General features: G+C 41.0%; 2 protein-coding genes across 2 annotated transcripts; both read right to left on the bottom strand.

Moving 5' to 3' along the window:
• Window positions 1–12,670: 12,670 nt before the first annotated feature.
• Window positions 12,671–19,600, bottom strand: LOC147444812 (uncharacterized). Its single transcript, XM_086528149.1, has 3 exons — window positions 19,591–19,600; window positions 13,225–18,215; window positions 12,671–13,139 (listed from the first exon to the last, which is right to left on the bottom strand). Exons 1-2 carry the CDS (start codon window positions 19,598–19,600, stop codon window positions 17,083–17,085), a joined length of 1,143 nt encoding a protein of 380 aa, XP_086384275.1. The 3' UTR covers window positions 12,671–13,139; window positions 13,225–17,082.
• A 3,119-nt stretch (window positions 19,601–22,719) lies between these two features.
• Window positions 22,720–23,378, bottom strand: LOC147444811 (uncharacterized). The gene has a single exon (XM_086527344.1). The coding sequence runs from the start codon at window positions 23,255–23,257 to the stop codon at window positions 22,877–22,879; it is 381 nt and encodes a 126-aa protein (XP_086383470.1). The 5' UTR covers window positions 23,258–23,378; the 3' UTR covers window positions 22,720–22,876.
• Between the last annotated feature and the right edge of the window lie 614 nt (window positions 23,379–23,992).

The following is a 23,992-nucleotide window of genomic DNA, read 5'->3' as shown; positions in this document are numbered from 1 at the left end:
ACAAGGCATGAGTTCTCTTCAAGAATAGATGACCTTGAAAAGCTAGATGAACTTCGCTTGAGAGCTATAGCTTCGATCTATGCTAAAAAGAGAAGACAAAAAGAGTTTTTTGACAAGCATGTGCGCACGAAAGAGTTCAAAACTAGGGATTATGTACTTGTTAATACCTTGAAGCAACATACCAAGAAACTTAAAAAGCGAGGGATGGGACCCTTTGTGATTAGTGATCAATCACAAAGCGGAGATTTCAAGCTTGCTACATTAGCAGGTGAAGAATTGCCAAATTGGATTAGTGGGTGTCGATTGAAGAAATATCATTTATCACCAACAGGATATGCTTCAACAAATCCATCAAGAAAAACAACGAATGAAGGAGAAACAGAGGGTACGAGAAGAAGCTCAAGCAGAAGCAAAAGAACGCATTGCAAAAAGAAGGCTTCTACGACAACAACAACAATATGGATCACCATTGTGAATCAATGCCATTCGACTAACGGATTTTGACGAAGACACAGTGGAGCCAATAATTGCAGTCAAAGTGGGTAGCAATCAAGTTGAATCGACGGCATTACTTGATTCGGGAGCTCAAGCAAATTTGATCTCTTACAGATTATATAAACAGCTCAAGCCCACAGGCCAACTTCATCCTACTCCACAAGTGCTGAAAGTAGTACATCACATTCACTGAAAACATTGGGCTGGATTATATTGCATGTACAAGTACATCAATATATTTACCCACACAGGTTTTATGTGGTCAAGGATGAAAGCACACAACACCCCATGTTGTTGGGACAACCTTGGCAAAAAGAGTACAATGTGTAAATAGATTGGAATGCGAATGCGGTCAATATTCAGCATGCACAAGAACAATAGGTGATATCATTTGCTCAACAACCCCGGAATAAGCATCTACCAGCAATGCAATCACTGGATAAAAAGCCAAAAGGAAGGGTGCCATTCATTAACAAACAGGGGACTGCCAACAAAGTTCACTACAGGCATAAGAAGTCACCAACCGCAGTGAAAACATCAAGGTTACCAACACACGAAAAACAAGTATGGGTGCGGAAGGATAGAAATGACATGGCAAACAAAACACAATACAACGGAAGAATTCAACCAAAGCAGATAGTTCAACCAAAAACCAAGGGAACAAAAAAAATATGGATCCCAAAGAAAAATCTCAGCAACAACTCGAATACGACTCGCATCTGGATACCGAAGCCGTGGCAAAAGGAACTCCCTTCAGTACAAGCAACATCAGTAGGGAGACAACTGCATATGAAACCAACAAACCGACTTATGTGGATGGCCATCAGCAACAAAACAATAGCAGCCATGCCAGTCGCGATAAACCTACAAAGACCGGCAAAACAAAGCTACAAATGGAAAGCAAAAGAGATGAGGTCTACGTCCAATTTGGCCACGAAAATTCTCTCCAAGGAGACGACTACGGCCATATCAACAGTAGCGGCAAAGCAAGAGACTTTTGCAAGAAAGATAATCAAACAAAGAGAAGTAGAGTTACAGCTTTTACTTGCAAAGAAGACAGGAAATCTCGATGGCGAATGCCAATAAGCATCTTGCTTATACCCTTCTCTTGCATAGCATTAATTTTTCCATGCATTGACCGAGTATGCATAAAATAGGGCCACATTAAAAGGCCAAGCATTAGCACAATTCTTCCAACCCATACACGGCACATACACTGAGGCGATACCTTGTCGTCCGGGAGGACTCCGGCTAGGAGGGGGGGAGGCATTCTCAAATGCGGACCCAATAGCAGAAAGAGCAAAAAAGGGTATATTTTTTGACTATTTTTAAGGGTTTTTGTTTGATTGCGAAATTTTCTGGACTAACCTAAGTACATATGCCCTTATACAGCATGAATCTACAGGTATATGGGACCAAACGACAAATCAAGCCTCTAGGTGTGTGTGTGTATATATAAGTAAAATAGCCATTTTTCGGGCAAAATATTGGTAAAACAGAGAAATCCGGTCATAAAAATTGCATGTGAGTGTATATAATATTTTGCGGTGATTTTTTTATTTATTATGATTTTTAGAGATTTTTTGAGTTTGATTTGTATTTTCCTTTTAATTTTGCTAATTTTTGGCAGAAAAACTTCAAAAATACAAAAAGCAGGTGAAAAACGATCGTAATGAAAAACAAAAAATATGGGGATGATCACTGAGACAACCTATGGTAAAGTGGAGGTGCAATTATGAGACTGGAGCAGAAAGCGTGATTTTGCCAGATTTTGACCGAAACGTCAAATTTCTTGTAAACTGGGTAAATGAAGTCCAAATCAAGAAATTTTTGAGCCTAAATCGCATCTCGCAAGAAGTTGGGAGCACATGTCAAATTTCATGAAAAGTGGTTCGGGGACCTCCATAATAAGAAATTTTCACTTCAATTTTAGCTCATTTCCACTATTAACCTTTGAGAGAGAGCTTCTGCCACCTATAGTGAACGGAACTTCCAGCAGCTTCTACGACGCGCACGACTACCCAACGGGCTTCAGACATGAGAGGTAGGCTCACCACCTTGAGCTTTTTGCGCATGTTTGTCGTTTTGTCACGAAAACTAGCGTAGGGTTCACACAGAAAGCGGGCAGTAGAGACCTACAAGTAGAAGTGACCACCTAACGGCTAACCCAAAATCAATGAGACTTCATCGGCAGCTTACCCTAGCATAGGAGACCAGTCTTGGATGTACAAAGGCAGTAGAAAACCATCGAGAAAAACCCTAATTCCTAGATCCCCACAAGAGGCCACCAAATGGGAAATCGGCGGAGAAGCGCCCAAATGCTACCAAAATTCATGGGTAGGAGCATCCCGACATGCTCGACAAGTCTATGTAGCCCACATGACCAAAAGGTGACCCGAAGCGGCACTAAACTTCAGAAACTACATTAGACACACAAAGCATCAAATAGCTCTCGCGGCCAAACCGCATGTCCGTTTGCTACCAAACTTCACGAGCGGCTTTCCTAGACCATCAACAACCAAGTCCTAGTGGTAGACCACCACAAGTCATCGAAGACATGTAAACGCAACCATGGGTGCTTCTAGAGCGACAAATTGCCAAACTGAGCTTCGGTAAAGCCAAAGTCGACAAAAACCCTACGGCAAGGATCCTCAAGGGATCGGGAAGCTATGGAGACCAACATCAGGAAATTTCATCGCCGTAAAGCACTCCAAAAGTCAAAAAACGGCTCGGAGGCTCTGAAATCCACACAGGGAGTTACTTTCTATCCATTTGACTTTTTTTGTTGAAATTAGGCTTAAAAGGGACTCAGGGGGACTAAGGGCAGACACCGGTAGCAGTTTCCATAAAAAAATCATCAGGAGACATCCTACACGTAGGATGTCTCAAGGCCATTTTTGGGCACAGAACCCAACAACTCTCATCACACAAATTTTCTGAATAGCCTTTACATGCTAGCCACCAAGTTTCATCACATTTGGTCCAAAATTGACCTCATATGCACGAAAAAACGCAAAGTCAGGGCATAGAGGCAATAATGGGCCATAGACCCACCAAAACTTGTCCAAATCACATGAAACTTGCACAATAAATTCATGAGCACATTGCCAACAAATCTGTGGGGTCACTTGCAAAAATTGATGAAGTAGACATCCTACACGTAGGATGTCTATTTGACATTTTTGGCCTACAGACTAAAAGCATGCTTTGGTGGTACAAAAAGGACTGTCCTTGACAGCACCTTTGACAAATCTTCAAGCTACAATCTCTACATGTCACATGAAAAACTACCTATCATACTATATATCAATGGATAGATCTTCAAAAGGAGAATCTGAAAACACAAGGTCTGAAAATTTTGGACCTAAACTACAAAAATTTTACCAGTCCCCACTTTTTCATTGGTAGAAGTAAAATAGGTCCTTTTTTTGTACCACCAAACCACGCTTTCACCCTACAGAGGATGTTTTTCCATTCTAGATCTTTTTATATCACCTTCAAGAGCTCATATATCAAGTTTGAAGCCATTCTAATCATTTTTGACCCCCAACACCTCCAAGATACACTTTTTGAACCCAAAAAGACTACACATGGTCTTACCAACACCAAATCTTGTCCAAATCAAAATCCAAGAGCATGGCCATGTTCCACATACCAAGAGCTACCCATAGAACAACTCTCAAGCTATTTTAATGAAATAGACATCCTACGCATAGGATGTCTCCAGCATGTTTTTGAACTTCTGTGCAAACAATGACATCATGGGAGCCATTACCATGGTGCAAGGAGCCCATATATCAATTTTCAACCCATTTGGATATCATCCCGGGGGATTCACCATGGAGAACTTACCGCACCACGTAAGTGTAGGAGAGGGGGGTTTATTTACAATTTGCATAAGTGTATAAGTTAGGGGCAAGCCCCAAATAATTTATCTCCCAAGCTTAAAAATAAGGAAGGGGGCACCATATTTATGGGGAAAGGGGGACCTGACCCAAGTTGATTACTTGTAACGATTGGTCACCGGTGTAAAATAGAACTCGGATGAATTTTTGGAAAGTGTTTTTATTAGGTCACACATCAAATTTTGCATCAATCCGGTCATAGATAAGGGCTGATTTGGAGCAGTTCAAGGGTTGATTTACACCAGCTTTGCATGGGTCAGAATTGGACGAGTAGCCAGAGTGCAAGCTGATTAGGCACATAGTTTGAAATTCAAACTAAGACACATTGAGGGTACATCTAGTTATCAAGAGAAGTGGTTCCTTAGTATGTTTCTAGTCACTATGCTACACACTCTTTGACTAGTTTTACTATGTTAGATAATGTGAGACCTAAATTTTATATAAGATAGGGGTATGCTAGTTTTCTTCATTGATTGTCGTATAACCGTAGAGTGAATCCCCCGAGGATATCATTTGCTACATGTTGTGGACTTTCTACCCAATTTGTGACCTAAAGCTTGAATCTGCCCAAAAATCCATATTTTGATGCTCAAACCCAATTCCAAGAACATGGCCATGTTGCACAGGCCAAGTACCATCAGCATGTCAAGTATCACCAAAATCTGAAGAAAAAGACATCCTACGCGTAGGACGTCTAAATGAAAATTTTTGGCCAGAATTGCACTGTGAGCACATGCACAGTTTCCCAAGTTCCTTTTAACTTTTATTTTCAAATATCAAGTCATTTGAATAGTTAAAACTCAGTTTCTCAGCTAATATGGAAAAAACGCTAACTTCGGACTACTGAGTGCAACAGGATCTATGGCAGTCGCAAAGTCACCAGCAAAGAAGAAGAGGATGACCATAAAGGATTATTTGGAAGAAGTAGAGCCCTTCGTCATACCAGAAGGAACTCTAAAGCCAACCAGCACGTGGATCCAAGAGAGCTTGCTAGAGTCAAATGATCTAAAAATCTACCAAGGCGTGTTCAAAGACACCGAAGGAAAGGTGATAGAGCTACCCATGCTACTACGGGAGCTCAATGAGTTTGTCAGAAGAAAAATGGCAGAGTACCTGGAGAAGATAGATCTCCACAATTATTTTGAAGCTGTGCCGACAGGAATCGACATAAAAAGAGTATGGGAATTTGTGACAACAATCAAGGAAGATGGAGTGGCCCGAGTTATGGATCTGCAGGGCAAGCCAGACACGGAGATTATAATCACCGAGAGAGTAGTGGTAGCTGCATTAGACCTCTCCAACAAAGGGGATAGTGTAACCAAAAGAAGAGATGAAGTAAAGGTGTACACAGAAAAGAAAGGCAACTACACCTTTAAAGACATTGCCAACCCTATAGTGGCAATCATGAGTCAGTTGTACAACCAGTATTTCCATATGCGTACAAAGCGGCCACAAAAGTACAGAATGCCGCCTGGAGCAATTGCCACAACCTTCACCTGGGCAATGCAGAAAAGCAAGCCAAAGGTGATCGACTATGCAGCTTATATACATGACAATCTGGTAAAGATGGGCAACAAAAACCCCACATACATTGTGCCGGGCGAGCTAATCACGAAAGTGGTTTATGGGGCCTTGCACGCCAAGGGAAGATGGCCGGACCCTCCATCACAAAATGACTGGCTACGGCTCAAGGAAGATAAGGAAGAGGAACAGCCCAAAGCACCAAGGGTTGCCACTAGGTTGAAACGACGGTTAGAGACCGTGCAAGAAGAGCAGCCAGAGCTGAAGAAAGGGAAGAAAGAGAGCGTCCAAGTGCCGGTCAAAGAGACAAAGTCACAGAGAGCGGCACGGCTAGAGAGGCTAATGGAAAGTTTCAGAGCCGAAAAAGCTCTCAAGGGAGATTTGAATGAGCTATGGAGGCCGTCTCTAGAAGCAATGTCGGGATCATCCTGAAGGGTGCACAGAGACAGATTTGACGACTATATTAAGAATTTTGAGATTCTGGATGCCACGGTGGAAAATATCCCACATGTACCATTTATAGAAGCAGAAGTGGACCAAGTCCGACGCCAACTGCTAGAGGAGCAGGAAGGCCGAGAGAGAGAGAGAGAGAGGAAGACAAAGGCAGACAAGGATTCCAAGAAAAAGCTGACAACTCCACCGTCCAGCCCTGAGTCCAGCCCACCGCCCTCACCACCTCCTCGTAGCCCTCCACAAACTCAACAGAAAGAGGAGCAAGACAAACCTGAAGATCAAGAGGAGTCAAGGCAAGAACAAGAGCAAAAAGAAGAAGCTAAGCCCAAAAGTGAGCAGCGAGAGCCAAATGAAGCAAGGTATAACACATTTCTAGACCTACTAGCTGTCGGATATTCAAAAGAAGAGGCTGCCACAGTCGCATTTGACTTGGCAAGCACAAGGCCCAAAGAGCAAATGCAGAGCCTGCGGTTAGTGGAGCTAAAGGAGATGGCCACTGATAAAGTGGACCCACCCACCAATGATTGGGATGTGGTGATGACCAAATTAACCGGGCTAAGGGCACAATCATTGGCCACAGAGAGTGAAATGGCTAATCTCAAAGCCACTGAAGTGTAGATCAAGCTTGAAGTCGACGCTTTACAAAAACAAAGCCAAAGGTAGATAGAGAGAGAAGCAGAGATGCAAGCCAGTCTGGCAAAGGCATTGCAAAGATGCCAAGATATGGAAAGAGAGAATCGGGCAGCAGCTCAAAGACTGCAAGGAGCCGAATAAGAATATAGAAAACTCAGCAAGTCACTGACAGATGCAAAGAGGGAAAGGGATAACCTAACCCTACAACTTACTGAGGAGTCCAAGGAAGTGGAGGCCATGCGGAATGCCAAAGAGAAGGTAGAAATAGAGCAGGAGGCTAGCCAGGATGAGGTCATTGAGCTCAAGGACCAGCTTAAAGTTAAAGATCAAACCATCCAGCGGCTACGGGCATCTCCTGCCAGAGTCAGAGCTACTAGCTCGACTCACACCACTTCAGAAAGTCTGATTTATGAAGAACAAATGAAAGAGCTCCAGAAGGAGTTGACTTTAGAGAAGAAGCAAAGGCTGATGATGGCAGAAGTCAGTGGTCATGCAAACCCGCATGGAAGAAGAGCATAAGGCAATGCAAGATGAGCTAGAAAATATCAAGAGAAAGATCGAGGAGGCGAAGAAAATAAATGCCGATTTGAACGACCTCCTCGTGACCATGGGAGAACAAGCTGAAGCAGAGAAACAGACATTCCAAAAGCAGATAGAATAACTGAGAGGCCAGCAGGCACAAGAGCAGGCAAGCACAGGGCCAACAGCCATGGAAGGAATAGATCTAGAAAATGTGGCAGATCCTGTGGACACACCCATGCAAGAGGAAATCCTTGTAGGACCCTCTCAAGAGCCACAAGATCTGACACAAGAATAAGAAGAGAAGCTGCTAGAGGCAATAGAATTGGAAATCAGATAAACTGCCAAAGGAGCCTTGGAATGGGAGCAGAGGGTTTTTAAATCCATGACCATTCAGAAGATAGACGCCAACAACATTAGGAAAATTTTGAACTCATTTTGAACCCCTGTAAATGTTGCTTAGAACCCCATGATATGACCTATCATTGGAATGTTCTTGAAAAATGGATTCTAAAGAGCCAAGGTCCGAAAAGTTTGGATGACTTCTATGAAAGTTATGCCATTTTTTTTCAATCAGCCAGGTTTTGTTACCGTTACGGTAATCTAAAATCACCTTTTTCTAGATCTACATGAAGGCAATGTCCGATACATGCATGCTATATATCAATAGATAGCATTTGAAGAGTAGATTCTAAATATCCAACCTCCAACAAGTTTGGATCTTATTTGCAAAAAATTTACCGATCCCCACTTTTTGAAAGCTATGCCATATCAACAATTCTTACAAGGCCCATTTTTTAGTCCAAACTTTGCCTAATGCCTTCGGCGTGAATGGCTACAGCCTCTCTCCCATATTCTTTGCTAAAGTACAAAGCCTCCACGATCAACAAAAGAATCAGAGAAGAGCCAACAATGCCACTGTACACAGCAGATATCTCCAAGCCTGAAGGGGTAAAATTGATAGTTGACTCCCAGCCCAGGTGGAGAAAGGCATGGCTAACAAAATATCCGCAGTACCTAATCCATTTGGTAGAGGCACCCAAAGTCATCAGAGATAACCTAAGCTTCTGCCCTCTACCAAGGGTACGGACGTGGAAGGCTCAGGATCTACTACAAAGAAGCCAACCGACTTGGCTAAACTATCCGAAGCTGCCAGGCTTGAAGGCAGGCGAGAGAATAAGTGTTCAATACATCGTGAAAATCCTAACGGGCGCCATCAAATTGTTCACTGGCTCGCCCGACCTCTCTTGCATTATGATGAGAAAGATCTGCAAAACCCTTTTGGCAGTCTTCGAGACGTTCAAACCGGGCCAGGTGACAGACAATATCTTCTTCTTTCAAGATACTTACAGATGTGCATACGATCTGTCTGGTCAGCCTTCCAAGGATGTGATACATGCATTGTATCAAAGGATCATGTTCTTGCCATCCTATCACCTCCAGGCCTTTGAAGAAGCTTTCTACACTGGCTTCTTCACCATAAGCACCGACATATTCGGCCCAACACTACTGGCTTTACATGCAAGATACGAGTCACTACTACTCAAGATGCGAGAAACCCTAAGATGAAGAAGCAGCTCAACAGCCATGTCGGGGACGACATGAGCAAGGAGGGGGGGAGTGTTAGAAGCTGGACACACCCTACAGAAATTGACTGCTCAACAGATTATCATTTTTTGTAATTATTCATTTATTAAGAAAACCCGACATTTCACCTTGTAAATATTGGGGCTTACAGAAGTTTCCAGATTGTATCCCAGTTTTGACATTTAGATTGAGTAGATGGTTAAAATGGAACATTAGGGTTTGAGAATTGTAAGGTATTTATACCACTTTTTGACCTGAATGAAAAACCTTTTGTCATTTTAAAAAAGTTTCGAAGTCTGTGAGTGAGCGTACTGTGTACGAGAGAGAGTGAGAGCTTCATCTTGACGCTACGCGCGCACCGGTGGTCAGAATCGAGTGTGGAGAAGTGCAGCGTGTTGCCCCCGACGAGAGCTACGCGTCAATACATACATTGTGCGCATACGGTCCAGTTTTGCGAGCTCCATCTACGAGCTTCATCTAGTGATTCGATGAGCATACATTGGCCGATTTTGCATTGCAGCATATCCACGCGTTCGCATTGAGTAGAGCTACACATTAGGCACTTTAGATTTCGGAAATGATGACCTGCAAATTTCGGCCAGACATCCTACGTGATTCTGCACCAGGTGTTTTGGATTAGGGTTTTGGTTCATAGACCTTAGGGAGAGCGACCTATTGGTGTTAGTAGGGTCTCCTTCCAGTTCTGTGGCGTTTCGAGATTTTTTGATGGGTATTCGGCTCTAGAAAGCATTGTAGGAAGTTTCCTCTCATGCACTCTTGAAGGCTATGACTTAGACATTGGGTAGAGACCTCTGTAGGAATTAGTTAGGAGTCGGTCAAGTGTAGGTTGACACCCTATGCTTGCTTCCACGCGCTTGCGGGTCGAGCTTCGTCCTTAGCTGACAAATCTTGTTAGGTGAGTTCTCGCTGTACTGACGTCCGTTGTGGCGTATCCGTCCAACACCCTTCTTCACCACAATTATAACACCTACCAGGAAACATCCTTTACATGCCCCTTTCTCCTCTTGGTTTTCCTCTACCCATCACACTCAATCGCAACTCCTACATTTGTGTGAAAAATCCTGTACAATTTGCACTCAATTTTGTGCATGACTGCTACATCTCAGTTCCCATGGTTCTCCTCATGAATAGCATCCCTTGGACTCTATGGTTGAGTAGGAGCCACTGCTTCGTATCCCCACATACCCTGCTCAATCTTCTTGTTGATTTGTTTGCTCTTTACCCTCGCAATCACCACTGCACCATTATAATTCTCTGAACTTTCAAAATCTACCTTTTCACTCACTTTAGGATGTAGACACACCATGGATTTTTCCAGGTTAAAGTAGTCGCCATTAGCCAATTACATGGCTGCCGCTAAATCTGCCCAACAAGCTTCAAAACGATCCAAAAACAAACCAAATTATTCACTTACATCTTGTTTGAGTGCCTTCAGTTTGGTATCCATCTCGACTGGGGACACTTCTTTCTGAAAATCATGTAAAAAGTGCACCCGTAGAGCTGGCAAAACAAGCCTCACCTCACCTTCCAATGCTTTGTACAACACTTTTGCCTTACCACACATTACCAATGGAAGCTGCATCTTGTTGTCTTTTCAAAGAGTCTCAGTTTAGGGTTGCACTCACACCCCAAGCAAAAACACATGCAAAGTACACAAGCAAAACAAGGGAGGGGAAGCGGGGAATCAACATCGAGATAGGGGGGGAAGGCAAAATTCTCCTTACAAAATTTACAAAACTTTTGAAATCCCTCTTATAGGGAGGCTTCATTTACAAAATAAAAAACAAAAAGGTGGGTCTTTTACCTGTTCCAACTCAAAAGAGTCTCTCTTTTTGAATTGGGGCTTATTTGACCCACTTTGGCATACCACTTTAGCACATTTGATGGGGTGCCGACACCTCAGTACCTTTCTCTCTCTTCACCACTTGAGAATCCCTCACTTGAGCCCATTTTGGTTGTCATGGCGCCGTGACAACCCTTTTGGTTCACGCCTTCTCTCCAATCGTGGACCAATGCCGCCCAGAGGGACGTCAAAAATTGAAAAAACCGTCTGACATTGCATTGTCGCTAACTAGACCAAGCCGATCACAACTCATTGACCGAGCATCTGATTGATGACCTGTCACTTCCTACCAACTTCACATGGTGCATACCACATTTTCAAACTTGATTGACTCCAAAAAACCTCCTTGTTGCACATTTCTCAATGTGGATAATTTGGCCCATAACTGACCCCCGACAAACATTCAACTACCTGTAGCTTGCTCATTTGGGATTTGATTCTCAACCTGAAAGGACCGGCATGGTCCATAACTTGAGTGCTTCACATTCACTTGATAACCAACCTTGGCCATCTGTCCCCATCTAACCCGTTCGTTAGGGATCTCCATAGTCTTCTAAATTTGAGCTTCAATATCTTCCACGTCATGGCTCCGTTTGAGGATCCATATGGACCAGTTTCTAGAGCACTTTGAGCACTACATTCTTAGGCACTAACACAACACTTTGGACACTTGGACCTACCTTCCAAATTGACCTGTCTTGGAGACTTTTTGTTCCAGAAAACCACATTGTACTTGCATTTCCTCGGGCCCTTTCTTTCCCATGTCTTACATACCATCTTAAACCCTTTACCAAGCACTTGTGTACACCCTTAGCATTGCTTTGGCACCACTTCTATCTCGGACCAACTTTGCTTGTACCAACGTGTATCAAAATGACCTTATAAAAAAGCACTACTAGCGACCATTGAATTGGAGTGGAAAATTGTTAATTTTTACAACAAGGATTTATTAGACCTATCAAGGTTGGGAGTGATGTTACTCTTCCAAAGGAAGAAAGATGGAACTCTTCAAATTTGCATAAATTACAGACAAATAAACCATTAAGAACAACTATATTATACCACGAATCAATGAATTGATGGATAGCTTACATGGATCCAAGGTCCTCTCAAAGATAGATTTAAGATCTAGTTACTACCAAATAAAAATAAATGAATCAAATATCTTGAAGATAGTCTTCGACACCCGATATGGGCACCTACATTCATAGTAATGTCATTTGGTATGATCAATGCATTGGCCATATTCAATAGATTGTTGCAAGGTATTTTCAAGCCCTAAGTAGATGATTTCAATCTCCTTGTCTTCTTTGATGATATTAGAGTCTACCCAAAGAATGAGGAAGAGAATGAAGTCCACATGAGGAAGGTGCTAGATCTTCTTTGACAACACAAACTACATGAAAAGATAAGAAAGTGTCCATTCTTCTCTCCAAAGGTCAAATACTTGGGATTTAAAATACTCCAAAATACTTGGGATCCAAACTTGACTTGCACAATTTAAAAGGCTTTTCACAAAAATTCCCTTTATTGTAAGCATCAAATTCCACCTTTTGGCCCCAAATTCCATATGATTCCATAGATAACCCTAAGAACTTATAAAGTTAAAAAAACTCTAAAATGCATCCAGATGTCAGTCTTTCACCCCATGCCCACAAAACGGTATGACATCCATCCCCTTTGAATTTTCACATCCTTCAACATGTGTAAACTGGATTAAAATATGAGTAAGCATCCTATCATGGCCCACAACTGCATACATGCTATTATTAAATACCCATTCTAGGGCTTCATAAGTCCTCCAAGACCTCTTGAAAGCTCAAGATTTATAGTCAAGATCTCTAAGACCTCCTAGAAGCTCAACATTTTATAGCCAAGTAAGCATAAGCACACTTCACCCAATAGATCCCGTGCTTCATGGCACATATGCATACCCTATCATGCATTCTCATACCCACCTGGATTAAATTGTATAAGAAGAAAAATTCCAAACCTTGAAGCTTCATAGAGCCCTTTCGGCATATGTGTCTGCAAAAAAACCATATTGTATGTGTATTTTGCAGAATTCACATAGCATATCACCATAGTCGGGCCCCAATATCATATAGCCATGTTGACTCCACTTTCAATCTTTTTGAATCCACCTAGTTCAAAGTTCATACCTAGCACATAGCACCTGTATTATTTACAATGCACAAGTACATGTCCTAAATCAAGAGGAAACATCCAAACCCGGAGATATGAAACCTGATATGTCTATTGGTATGCACAGAAGAGAAACTACTCCCCTCTCCTGGAAATCATAAGATTTGTGACATGATCTGTAACAAGGGAAATACCATTAAAAAACCACATCTTGCACATCCTCTGAGGAAACTAAAAAGCATCAACTAAAATTTTATTCCCCTTACTACTTTGATAGATGATTTGATTCACCTTCTTCACCCCATTTAGCTTTGAAATATTCATGAGCTTGGTGGTATGACATTCTCACACCATCAGCATCAATACATGGAAGCATTGCAAAACCATTTTCAATGCTAAAATCTTGGACATTGTCATTATTTGCCAAAAAACTTTGAATTTGGGCTTTGTAGGACTCTACACAATGCATAAAGGTTTAAAAAAATTTGATGCATTCCCCTATGTGTGCCATTTTTGGAGCATAAGTCTCCCATATAGACTTACATTAGGGAAAATTTGGACTCTCAAAGGGGCCCTATAAGGACCTTGACTTTCTCTCTCTTGTCCAAAATGGGCGCACGGTAAATTTTTCACAAATGAAATCAAAACTTGTCGGACCTTTTGGATTTAGAATGTACTCAACAAGATCTATCCATTGATATATAGCATGCCATCAGATTCCTTATATTCTAGAAGATTCCATTTTTTGATATGGCAACTCCGTCTTACAAATGGAATCTCTCCCCAGATTTCAGCTTCAGTGGGGAGGCCATAACTTCTAGAAATCAACTCCAGATTTGTTGGAGTTTGGGGATTTAGAACCTACTTTCGAAGATCTTTCCAATGATATGTTGGTTGATAGGGTTTTGACAAAGCGTTTATGTACTTCATTGGGTTGCCCACTTTGGATAAGAGAGGCAAAGTCAAACCTCCTTATAGTGCCCCTTTGAGAGTTCAAATTTTTCCTAATGTCTATGCACAAGTTCATTGTCTGGTCTTCTTCAAAAATACATGTCACGTCTTCTTCAAAAATACCTGTGTAAATTGGAAGCCCATCCTCACTCTATAAGATTGGTACCCCCTCTGAATAGGAATTTTCATCAGTAGGGGTTTCACCACATGTTGAACCATATGAATATAAACCATATATGAAAGCAATATCACATGTTGAACCATATGAATGTAAACCATATATGAAAGCATCATCAATGATACCATCCTTATCCTGTTTTGTATCATCATCGTTTGCATACACTTCTCGAGAAACACACATAGACACTTGCATCTTATCATGTGTATCAGATGATACATCCATGGTATCGTGTGAAATTATCACATCATGACAAGCATCTTCTTTCATACACAAAGACTCTTTACATACCTATAGTTAGTATCTCTTTTTGAGCCAATCAAAGAATAAACGGATTATTATTTAATAGCTTCACCTATGCTGCTAATGGTATAGCCATTAGCTTGAAATATTTGTAAAATATAAACATTAATTTCAAATTTTTCCTATTCAATAGTGCAACATCTCCCAAATCATCTTGCTCTGCTACTAGCTTCTCGCAAACCTATTTCCACGATGCTTCATAATTTGATGCCTACTCATCCTCATATCCCATTTTCTACATCTCCCATATCATCTTGCTCTGCTGCTAGTTTCTTTCAAACCTATTTCCAAAAAAAAATCATAATTTGATGCCTACTCATCCTCGTATCCCATTTTCTTTGCCAAATATTCATTTTACTAGCATGCAGAACCACTTCCTTGAAATACTCCCAAAAATTTGTATATCCCCTGGAAAGATCTTCAACTTTTGCAGTCAAACTTGGAATAAATAACCGCACAAATGACTCTATCATAAGCTCCTCTTCTAGAATTTCTCATGTTGGAATCTCCATCTTGTAACAAAGAAGGTATCCCATGCACTCCAACATATTGCACTTGGTGTGTACAATAGCTAATGTTGCTTCCATAGTACCTTCCAATTTCTTTTGTTTTACTTCATGTGTCCCTGCATTGATTGACAATGCTACAATCATTTGCATCAAATTTGTAAAATCGGTGTATTTTTTACCTCGCTGCAAAAATACGTAATGTTACTTTTTGAAATTTTAATTAAACACTATTGCATCTCCTGGTGTAGCTCTGTATACACTCTCTCACCCTAGTTTGATTCACGTCAAGTTCACCAAAAGTGTCACAGTGCATGATTCTTCGAGGTTGATTGGGAGGCTTCTAGCTATGCAAGAATTGAGAGAGCTTGGACCAGTCACTACGTATAAACGGCATATATCGCGTGCATTCAGGGACTATTTCCAAAACTCCTTATTTGTGAAATTTTGACAAACAAAATACACCCTTTTTCTAGTCAATCTGAAAATATTTTTCCAAATCCTTTTTATGGTATCCTTTTGTATGTGACAATGTGAGAAAAAATGAAAATTAATAACCCCTTTTGCTGTACTCACGTGATAGTCACATGTTTTTTAAGTGACCCCTCTCCCCCTCAAAGTGAGAGAGGAGCACAAAAAGAGAGGAAATATTGTGGATTTATATAATCTAGTGTGGTTCTCTATAGGCAATAAGAACTTTAAACCAATTTAAGAGGAATAATAGAGAGCTTACTTGTATGTTAATGATAGTCATAGTGGATAATTGAGAAACACAACAGAGTATGAGTCTACAATCCATAAACACTTCCAATTAATGATTTGGATAAACAAAAGTATACAATCTTATCATACACATTGTTTTCAATGTAAACCTCAATTGAATAACCCACAACTAGAAACTTTGAAGCCTCTTCTTCTTCTTCCCCTCTTCCTCTTTATTGGGAGAGAGTAAAAATTGTGTAAAAAGCTTTCTCCTTATTTTCCCCCTCTTTCCCTCCATTGAGAGAGTGACAATCCCTAAAAAATCCTACCCTTTCCTTCTCCTCTTCCCCTTCCTTGAGATAGAGCACGTCGAAAAAGAAAACTCTCCTCCTCTTTCCCTTCTCCCTTCCTCAATAGAACACAAAAATTTTAAAAATCTCCCAATTAGTGTGAAATTTTCTTAGATGTGAGAGATGCAAAAATGTCTAAAATGACCTTTTCCTTGTGCTACCAGGTTTTTCTAAGAGAAAAGGTGTTTTGCAAAAAAAAATTAGACTACCACTTTTTTGGTCGCCCTCATGCAGTAGAGTTGGTGTCACACCCAATTTTCTTTCTATCACTAGCCACATGACCTCAAGATACCTAACATGCCTTCCATGATTTGAGAGGATTTTTCACATAAAATCTCTTTATTGAAAGTATCTAATACCACATTTTAGCTTAAAATTCCATAGTTAACATACATTTCAACAACCTTATGTCATAACACAACCCTGTTATAACCCATACAGTAAGAAAAAACTCTAAAATGCATCCAAACATTGGTGTTTCACCTTGTGCTTTCCAAACGGCATGACAATGAGTTGGTATAGAATCTACATAAAAGATTATGTGGTGATCGCTTCACCCTTGATGGACCTTTTGAGGAGAGGGGTCAATATAAATTGGGAACTACAACACCAAAAAAGGTTTGTTAAACTTAAGTAGTATGCCACTACTACACCTTGTCTAAAGCTATCAAATGACAACCAAAATTTTGACGTTGTCATTGGTGCTAGTGGTATAGCACTTGGAAATGTTAGTTCTAGAAGGCATACCAATAGTTTTCACCTCACGTAAGCTGAAGTTTCATGAAAAGAACTACCCAATCCATGACCTCAAACTATTGGTAGTCATTTATGCTCAATCTATAGAGACATTACTTATTGGGAAGGGAGTTTTGACTTATAAACGATCATAAGAGATTCAAGTGAATCTTTACACAACCAGCCTTAAATATGTGACAAAGATGGTAGGTATAACTTTTGCAAGAGATAAACTTTAGTATTGCATAGCATCCCCATTTGGGTGGGTAAAAACACGGGTCAACCAAGTCATAAAAGATATTCTCAGAGATTCATGTAGTAGAGAGCCTAAGAAATAGACATTCATTGGAGATATGGTCCTTGGATTTGCATTTCGAACACCAAGTCTCCATCTTTCGAATTGGCTATCTTGTGTGGCTAATTTCAGCAATCTGTCTAGCCATTTCTTCAATTTTCTTAGTCCAAGATGCCTTCTTTGACTTCTCCTTGGCTCGTTCATTAGAGCTGCTCTTGGAGCTATTGGACACCTCACTAGAATCAGAACTTTCAGTAGCAGAGCTACTGCTACTAGTCCTTCGCTTCTTGTGGCTCTTCTCCTTCTTGCCTGCTGTTCCAGCTTTAATGCCCTTTGTACCAAATCATTGAATTTCTTGGTAGGGGCTGGTACCTCTTGCTCCCTAAGATTTTTGCTTCTGAAACCATTTAGAAACCATGCCCTCAACCTCTTCTCAAATGGCGGTTTCTGTAACTGTCTGGTTAGCTCCTTGATCTTTTCCACATAACTTCGGACTGATAGATTTCTCTGTTTGATCTTATCTAGTTCACAGAGGATATCTTCATCCCCTCTGCTGTTGGAATATTCCAACCTGAGAAATTTGTTGTATGATCTGAACTGACAGACAGGGTAATGGTTATACCATTTTCTCGCTGCCTCCTTCAAGGTTTGTGGAAAATATTCCCCCCAATCATCTTCATCAATATTTTTCAGTTCAGCATACTGCTCGAAAGCCTGTATGTGAACGTCTGGATCATCCTTCTTACCTCCCTTGAATATTGGAAAAGAAATTTTCAGGGAAGCTGTGTAATCATTCCGATTACCACTGATCCTGCCACTTCTCTTCTTGGGTTCAGAATGGCTCTTGGGAGTCTTCTTGCAATTGTCAGTGTCAGCAACCCAATCAATCTCTGACTCTATCTTGGTGTCAGTGTCTTCCTTTGTCAGTCTTCTAGAAGTATGGTGACTTCCTTTACTTCCCTTGGTACCCTCATCCCCCTGCCGAGCCGAGAACTCTTGGAACTCTTGGCTTTCTGTGCTTCCCGTTTTGCCCGTCGGCGTCGAGAATGACTGGAGTGCTGTGAGTCCTGCGCCTCATCATCCAGACTGCTCCTCCTTAGCCTCAGTGTCAATCATCTTCTCTTGCTTGGGGTCAGACTCTCTTCCTGACTCCTCAAGAATAGGGTCAACACGAATGGTGGATATCCGGCCACGACTGGATTTAGGTGCCATTGCTGAAAACTTCCAACTAGGAGAAGAGTCTTTCAGTCAACGAGCTTCAGCTCGAGCCGCCGTGATCGCCAAAATGGAATTGGAGCTCATCTCTTGAGACAGCTAATTCCAGTGTTATAAGATTTCAACTTCTATTGTGAGCAGATTTCAGACAGTAGACTGGACAGAAATCAGAAACTAGACTGGAATTTGGATACTGGAATAAGAATTAGAGTTATGAACTCAAAATAATGTTTAGATTCAGATTCAGAATACTGGGCAAGAAGTGTGTAACTAGATTATCTACCATGATTGGGATTACAGATATTACAGCGAAGATGATTTACAAAGAGAGTACAGTCGACAACACTGCCAATGATTCTCAAGTACTAGTGTAGCCAACGTGCTAACCCAAATGATAACAATTTCCAACCCGATTATAATGTAATGGACCCTATTTATACACTTAGGGTTTACTATAGTAATTACCATAGTACTAAGTAATTCGCTGCCCATCTTCTAAAAGGACGTTCCCACATAGTGAAACTATCCAGCCGTCTATAAAGACCTTTGCAAAGGATCTATTGGTTAGATAGAGAGAGTTCGTGGGTAGTGGCAAATTCATGATGTTAGATATCTCTTTGCATTAAAAGATAGGCCTATTTTGATTAGACGCTTTTGGATAAAGGATTATTTGGGTGATGTTAGAAGGGTTGCATGAACCAAACCATTATCAAAATTAATTAAAAAATACCTATTATATATGTAAAACAATGTGGTAGTACTAAAAAAAATGGAGTAATGGGGGAATTTGGTGTGGAATATGTGAGAAGTATGCAAATGAGCCTATGTCTACAGACAAGTGGAGTTGATTAGTTGGATATTTTTCATGAGTCTAGATGTTAGTAGTAACGATAAGTCTCATGTATTATTTGAAGGATTATGGATGGCAAATGTGTCTTTTAAACATGACACAAGAGGCATTGTTTATAGTTCCCTAGTATGTTAGGATTTTAGTGTAGTGAAATAAGATTTAGATATCATCATAGAAATTGGTTATCAACTTGGCTTAGAGGTAAGACTATGCTTGTATACTTACTTCTCTAGAGTGAACTAAACTGTCCTCAATGGAACTTAAGAATAATGAAAGGACAACTACAAAATCGTCCCAATGTCTAGGATGGGAACCTTACACGTATAATGTATAATAAAACAAACTCTCATATGCCCCCGAGAGATTCACCATGGACAACTTACCGCACCACATAAGTGCAAGGGAGGGGTTTTTTTTTACAAGTTACATAAGCGTATAAGTGAGGGGGAGGCTCCCTATGATTTTTTATCTTCCAAGCTTAATATAGGGAGGATGTTACCATATTTGTTGGGTTGGGGGGGGGGGGGGGGGGGGGGGGGGACCAGACCCGAGTTGATTACTTGTAACAACTGGTCATTGGTGTGCACTAAAACTTGAATGAACTTTGGGGAAGTTTTCTATCCAGTCACACATCAAATTTTGCATCAAGCCGGTAATAGATAAGGATGATTGAAGTAAGTCAAGGGTTGATTTACACCAAATATGGATGGGTCTAAATTGGACAAGTAAGAGTGCAAGCTGATCGTGACATAGTTTGAGACTTGAACTAAGACACATTGAGGGTATATCTAGTTATCAATAGAAGTGGTTTCGTAGTACATTGTCGGTCACTATGCTACATACTTTTTGACTAGTTTTACTTAAATAGATCATGTGAAACCTAGAGTTCATGTGTAAGATAGGGGTGTGATAGTTTTCTTCATTGATTTTCATGTAAACATAGAAAGGGGGGTCATATTCCACAATATGAATTGGGCAAAAGTCCAGGGGCTATGTTATATAGTGGGTGGTTGGGTGGTGGACTCCTAGGTTCTAGTTCCCCTTGTCTTACTAGAAGTTTGATATTATCAAAGTTGTCCCCTCGGCAGGTAGCGTCCCGTTTTGTATATAGAGTGAGTCCCTCATGCATATATCTCACTAGTAACATTTCAAAAATATGCATGTAATTAAGTTGCAAATAATAATGTCATTATTGTACGAAACTAAACATATGTATTTTACTTCTAACATAATCACTTGCAAATGTATCCTTGCATAACTTATATTGATAATAATGAAATGTAGGGTCGTATGCCTACGTACTTTGTTCCACGTGCAAAAGCTATCTAGTGAGCTTTTCCAACATATGAAAAATGATGAGTTGTTCACCCAATGGTAGGATTCTAATATATGAAGTCACATGTTTCCATGGTAAGACTTGGCTAGCTATTGGGCATGCATGACCAAATTTCTGTGTGTTGGGATAAACACTTGTCTGCTTTCCTTGGGCTACTTTCCACTCTACGTGGCAATTTGGACTTGGATTCAACTCCACTCTTAAGCTCTATGCATTCGAAGTTTCTCTTCGAACTCTATTTGTGTATGCCATCTGAGCTCTATGGTATCGGTGTTGGAGTGATTTGATAAACCAAAATCGACATACCACAGATTCTCACCACATTTTGACACATTTGCAAACATAGTGCGCAACATATGTTGCATAACAAATAGATACGTTCGCTCATTTTCACGCAACATATGTTGCATATCAAATAGATACGCTCGCTCATTTTCACCCTTACTAGTAGTAGCTTAATTGCTATGTTGCCTTGTTTGTGAAAGGTCACATGCAAGATCATGTTGCCTATAGTTAACATCCCTTGTCATTATTATTTACATTGTTTTTTCAAAAGTTTTTCATGACATTATGGAGATTTTACCCTTCAAGAAGTTCTTCTACCACTTCACCTTTGATTATCATATTTTTCCTAATTACCTTTACTATGGTTTTCACGGACTACTTTTGTTATTGTAAAAGATTTCTTCAAAATGACCTGCACTTTGTGAAAATGAGTCTTAGCCAATTTTCTTCTCTCACAACCCACACGTATACAAAATCTGAAAACTTGAAATGCATTTTTGATTATGAAGAAAGGTCTTGGGACTATTTGTACTTTGATCCTAAATCATGAAATCAAGTGTAAACCTTATCATCGTCAACAATGATAACGTCACACATTCAAAGAAAATCACATATGTCCTTTAATTTTGAGGTGTAATCAATTAGAGAAAACACCTTTTCCTTCACATGATATTGAGATCTATCAATCACATCTAATGTGAACAAATCATTTTTCACACCCTTTGGAAGAGGGCATCTTGTGTGTGCCTAGTCATGGTAGCCTTAACATAAAGCATCTTGTATGCCTAGCCATGGTCACGTGAGACTGCCACACTATCATTAGTCATGGTAGCCTTACATGCAATAGGCATCTTGTATGCCTAGCCATGGTCACGTGAGACCGCCACACAATCATTAGTCATGGTAGCCTTAACATGCAGCAGGCAGCTTGTATGCCTAGCCACACTATCGTGAGACCGCCACACAATCAATACATGATCTCTTTTATGCTACCTAGTTTCACTCTCTAAATGCCTTCAGCTATTGATTGTACTGGTACACTTGTTATTGTAAATAACCTCTTCCATATGCTTTGAACCTTATGAATACTTTTTTACCAATTTTTTCTATCTCACAAGGACCTTTGAGTATGAATAAAGGTCTTGAACTACTTGTACTTTGGTCCTAGATCATGCGATTAAGAATCCACCTTATCACCAACAACAAAAATAATGTCAATAAATGCAAGGAATTCACATGTCCTTTGTATTTGGATATGATCAATCAAGCACAATTTATGCTTCATGAACCACTAAACCTACAGCAAACCAAAATAAGCATGTATCTATCACTAATTGTGATCAAAGCATAAATACAAGCCACAACACCAATAGAACCTTATACAACGGTAATATGGAATATCCACATACAGCTAATGCTTCAAATAACCACATTCACCCCATTGGCAATCCACTCCTAGGTTTGCAACTTCTTCATGTAGACACCCTCTAGCTATTTTTAAGTGAATATTGAACAAAACCACTGAGAATTCAACGACGAAAGTAGCTAACATAAACAAAACCGAAGAAATAATTCTCCCAAAGCAATCTAGAGCTACATAGTAAGAGAGAAAACTCAAGCCCTTCTTTGCAATTCATGACCAAGAATTTCATCAAAAACTTTCCCACTACCAAAGAGGACTGTCTACATTTGCCACACATGCTAGTCCACTTGCAATGTCTATATTATTGTCTTTGGCTATAAACTTTGGTTATAAGTCCACTTGCACTGTCTATTTTCTTATCTTTGGCTATATTTATTCATTACTCTCGTATAATTGGTCAGAATCTATTATCCTAGTGGCAAGACTCTAGTTAGTAACTTCGAATAAATTATTTAGAAATACTAAACCTTCAGAAGAATAAACCTTTTATAGACTTAAAGGCCACATTACATTAGGTAAGATGACGAAGATAAGCAAAACAGGCAACTTACAACATATTAGCCTACTTTATTCACCTTTCGAACATTCGAATACTTACAAACAGGAAGGAAGGGGAGCTCAGCGCTCAAAGCGAGCACGTACTCATGATATGTATAGAGTGAGGGTAGGAGAAGAGGCTGGATCTAGTGATGACCTCCGTGACCACCCCCGGGTCCGCCATGGCCACCGCCAGGACCTCCACCACCTCCGCCAGGGCCGCCGTGACCGCCACCTCCTCCAGGGCCACCATGGCCGCCGCCGCCGCCACCGCCACCGCCACCGCCAGGGCCTCCGTGACCACCACCAGGGCCACCATGGCCTCCTCCTCCTCCGCCAGGCCCTCCATGTCCACCCCCGTGACCGCCACCAGGCCCACCATGCCCTCCTCCTCCTCCTCCACCACCACCAGGCCCGCCATGTCCTCCTCCTCCCCCACCGGGTCCTCCTCCTCCACCGGGCCCTCCATGACCTCCTCCTCCGTGCATTCTGTCTTTGCCTTGTTTATCAAGAAACACACACAAGTAACCTTCTGAACAATTTAGCAGGTGAGTAGAGATGTAGATGGTGCACAGCTCACTCAGCAGCCTCGGAGCTTGGTTTATAAGGGCGAGGTCGGCGGGCCCCACTTCGCTCCACACGTCTCCATTCCAATGAAGATAGATACAACTTTGTCGCTCGTGAATCGTGAGACGGTGAGCTCAAAGCTTATCCTTCGCCGAAGATACTTATGCGACTTGCCAACTCAAAGCGTCGGTGATCGGTCCCATTTCGTCCCCAATTTTCAACGAAATTGTTGGACGGTTGGCAAACTTCAGCCATCTGCGAGCCGGTCTTAACATTTTAAGTTGTGGCTAGTAATACCGGCATCACCATTCACAAGTAGCTAGGTGTGTTTAATTTTGGTTTTACGTTAACTAGATAGAATCTTAAAAGATCCCCCCTTTGTGGACAAAAGAGGAAAGGCATTGGGGTGGCAAGTGTTGTCCGAGCGTGAAGGAGTTGTTAGGTGTCACATCCTCAAACGGCGACAGGCCAGGTGGAGGGCAGGAGCAAAATGCCTTTTTTTATATGGAGATGCTCACATAGGTTGTAGCGACGTGGTTGCGGTGGACTGGCTCATCCTAGAAATTCACCTTTCAACGAGAGGTCGCTAGCTCGCAAGCTCGACATTGAGCTGTTGCATAGGAACTTACTTTGCAAA

This window comes from Adiantum capillus-veneris, chromosome 13 (assembly GCF_014529385.1).
Source record: "Adiantum capillus-veneris isolate H3 chromosome 13, ASM1452938v2, whole genome shotgun sequence".
In the NCBI taxonomy this organism is placed as follows: domain Eukaryota; kingdom Viridiplantae; phylum Streptophyta; class Polypodiopsida; order Polypodiales; family Pteridaceae; genus Adiantum; species Adiantum capillus-veneris.
Note: the sequence above shows the minus strand (reverse complement) of the source record. Positions and strands in the feature narration are given on the sequence as shown.

What these genes read in the sequence shown, in the direction of transcription:
- LOC147444811 (XM_086527344.1), bottom strand. Translation starts at nt 23,257, where the DNA reads ATGGAGGGCCCGGTGGAGGAGGAGGACCCGGTGGGGGAGGAGGAGGAC.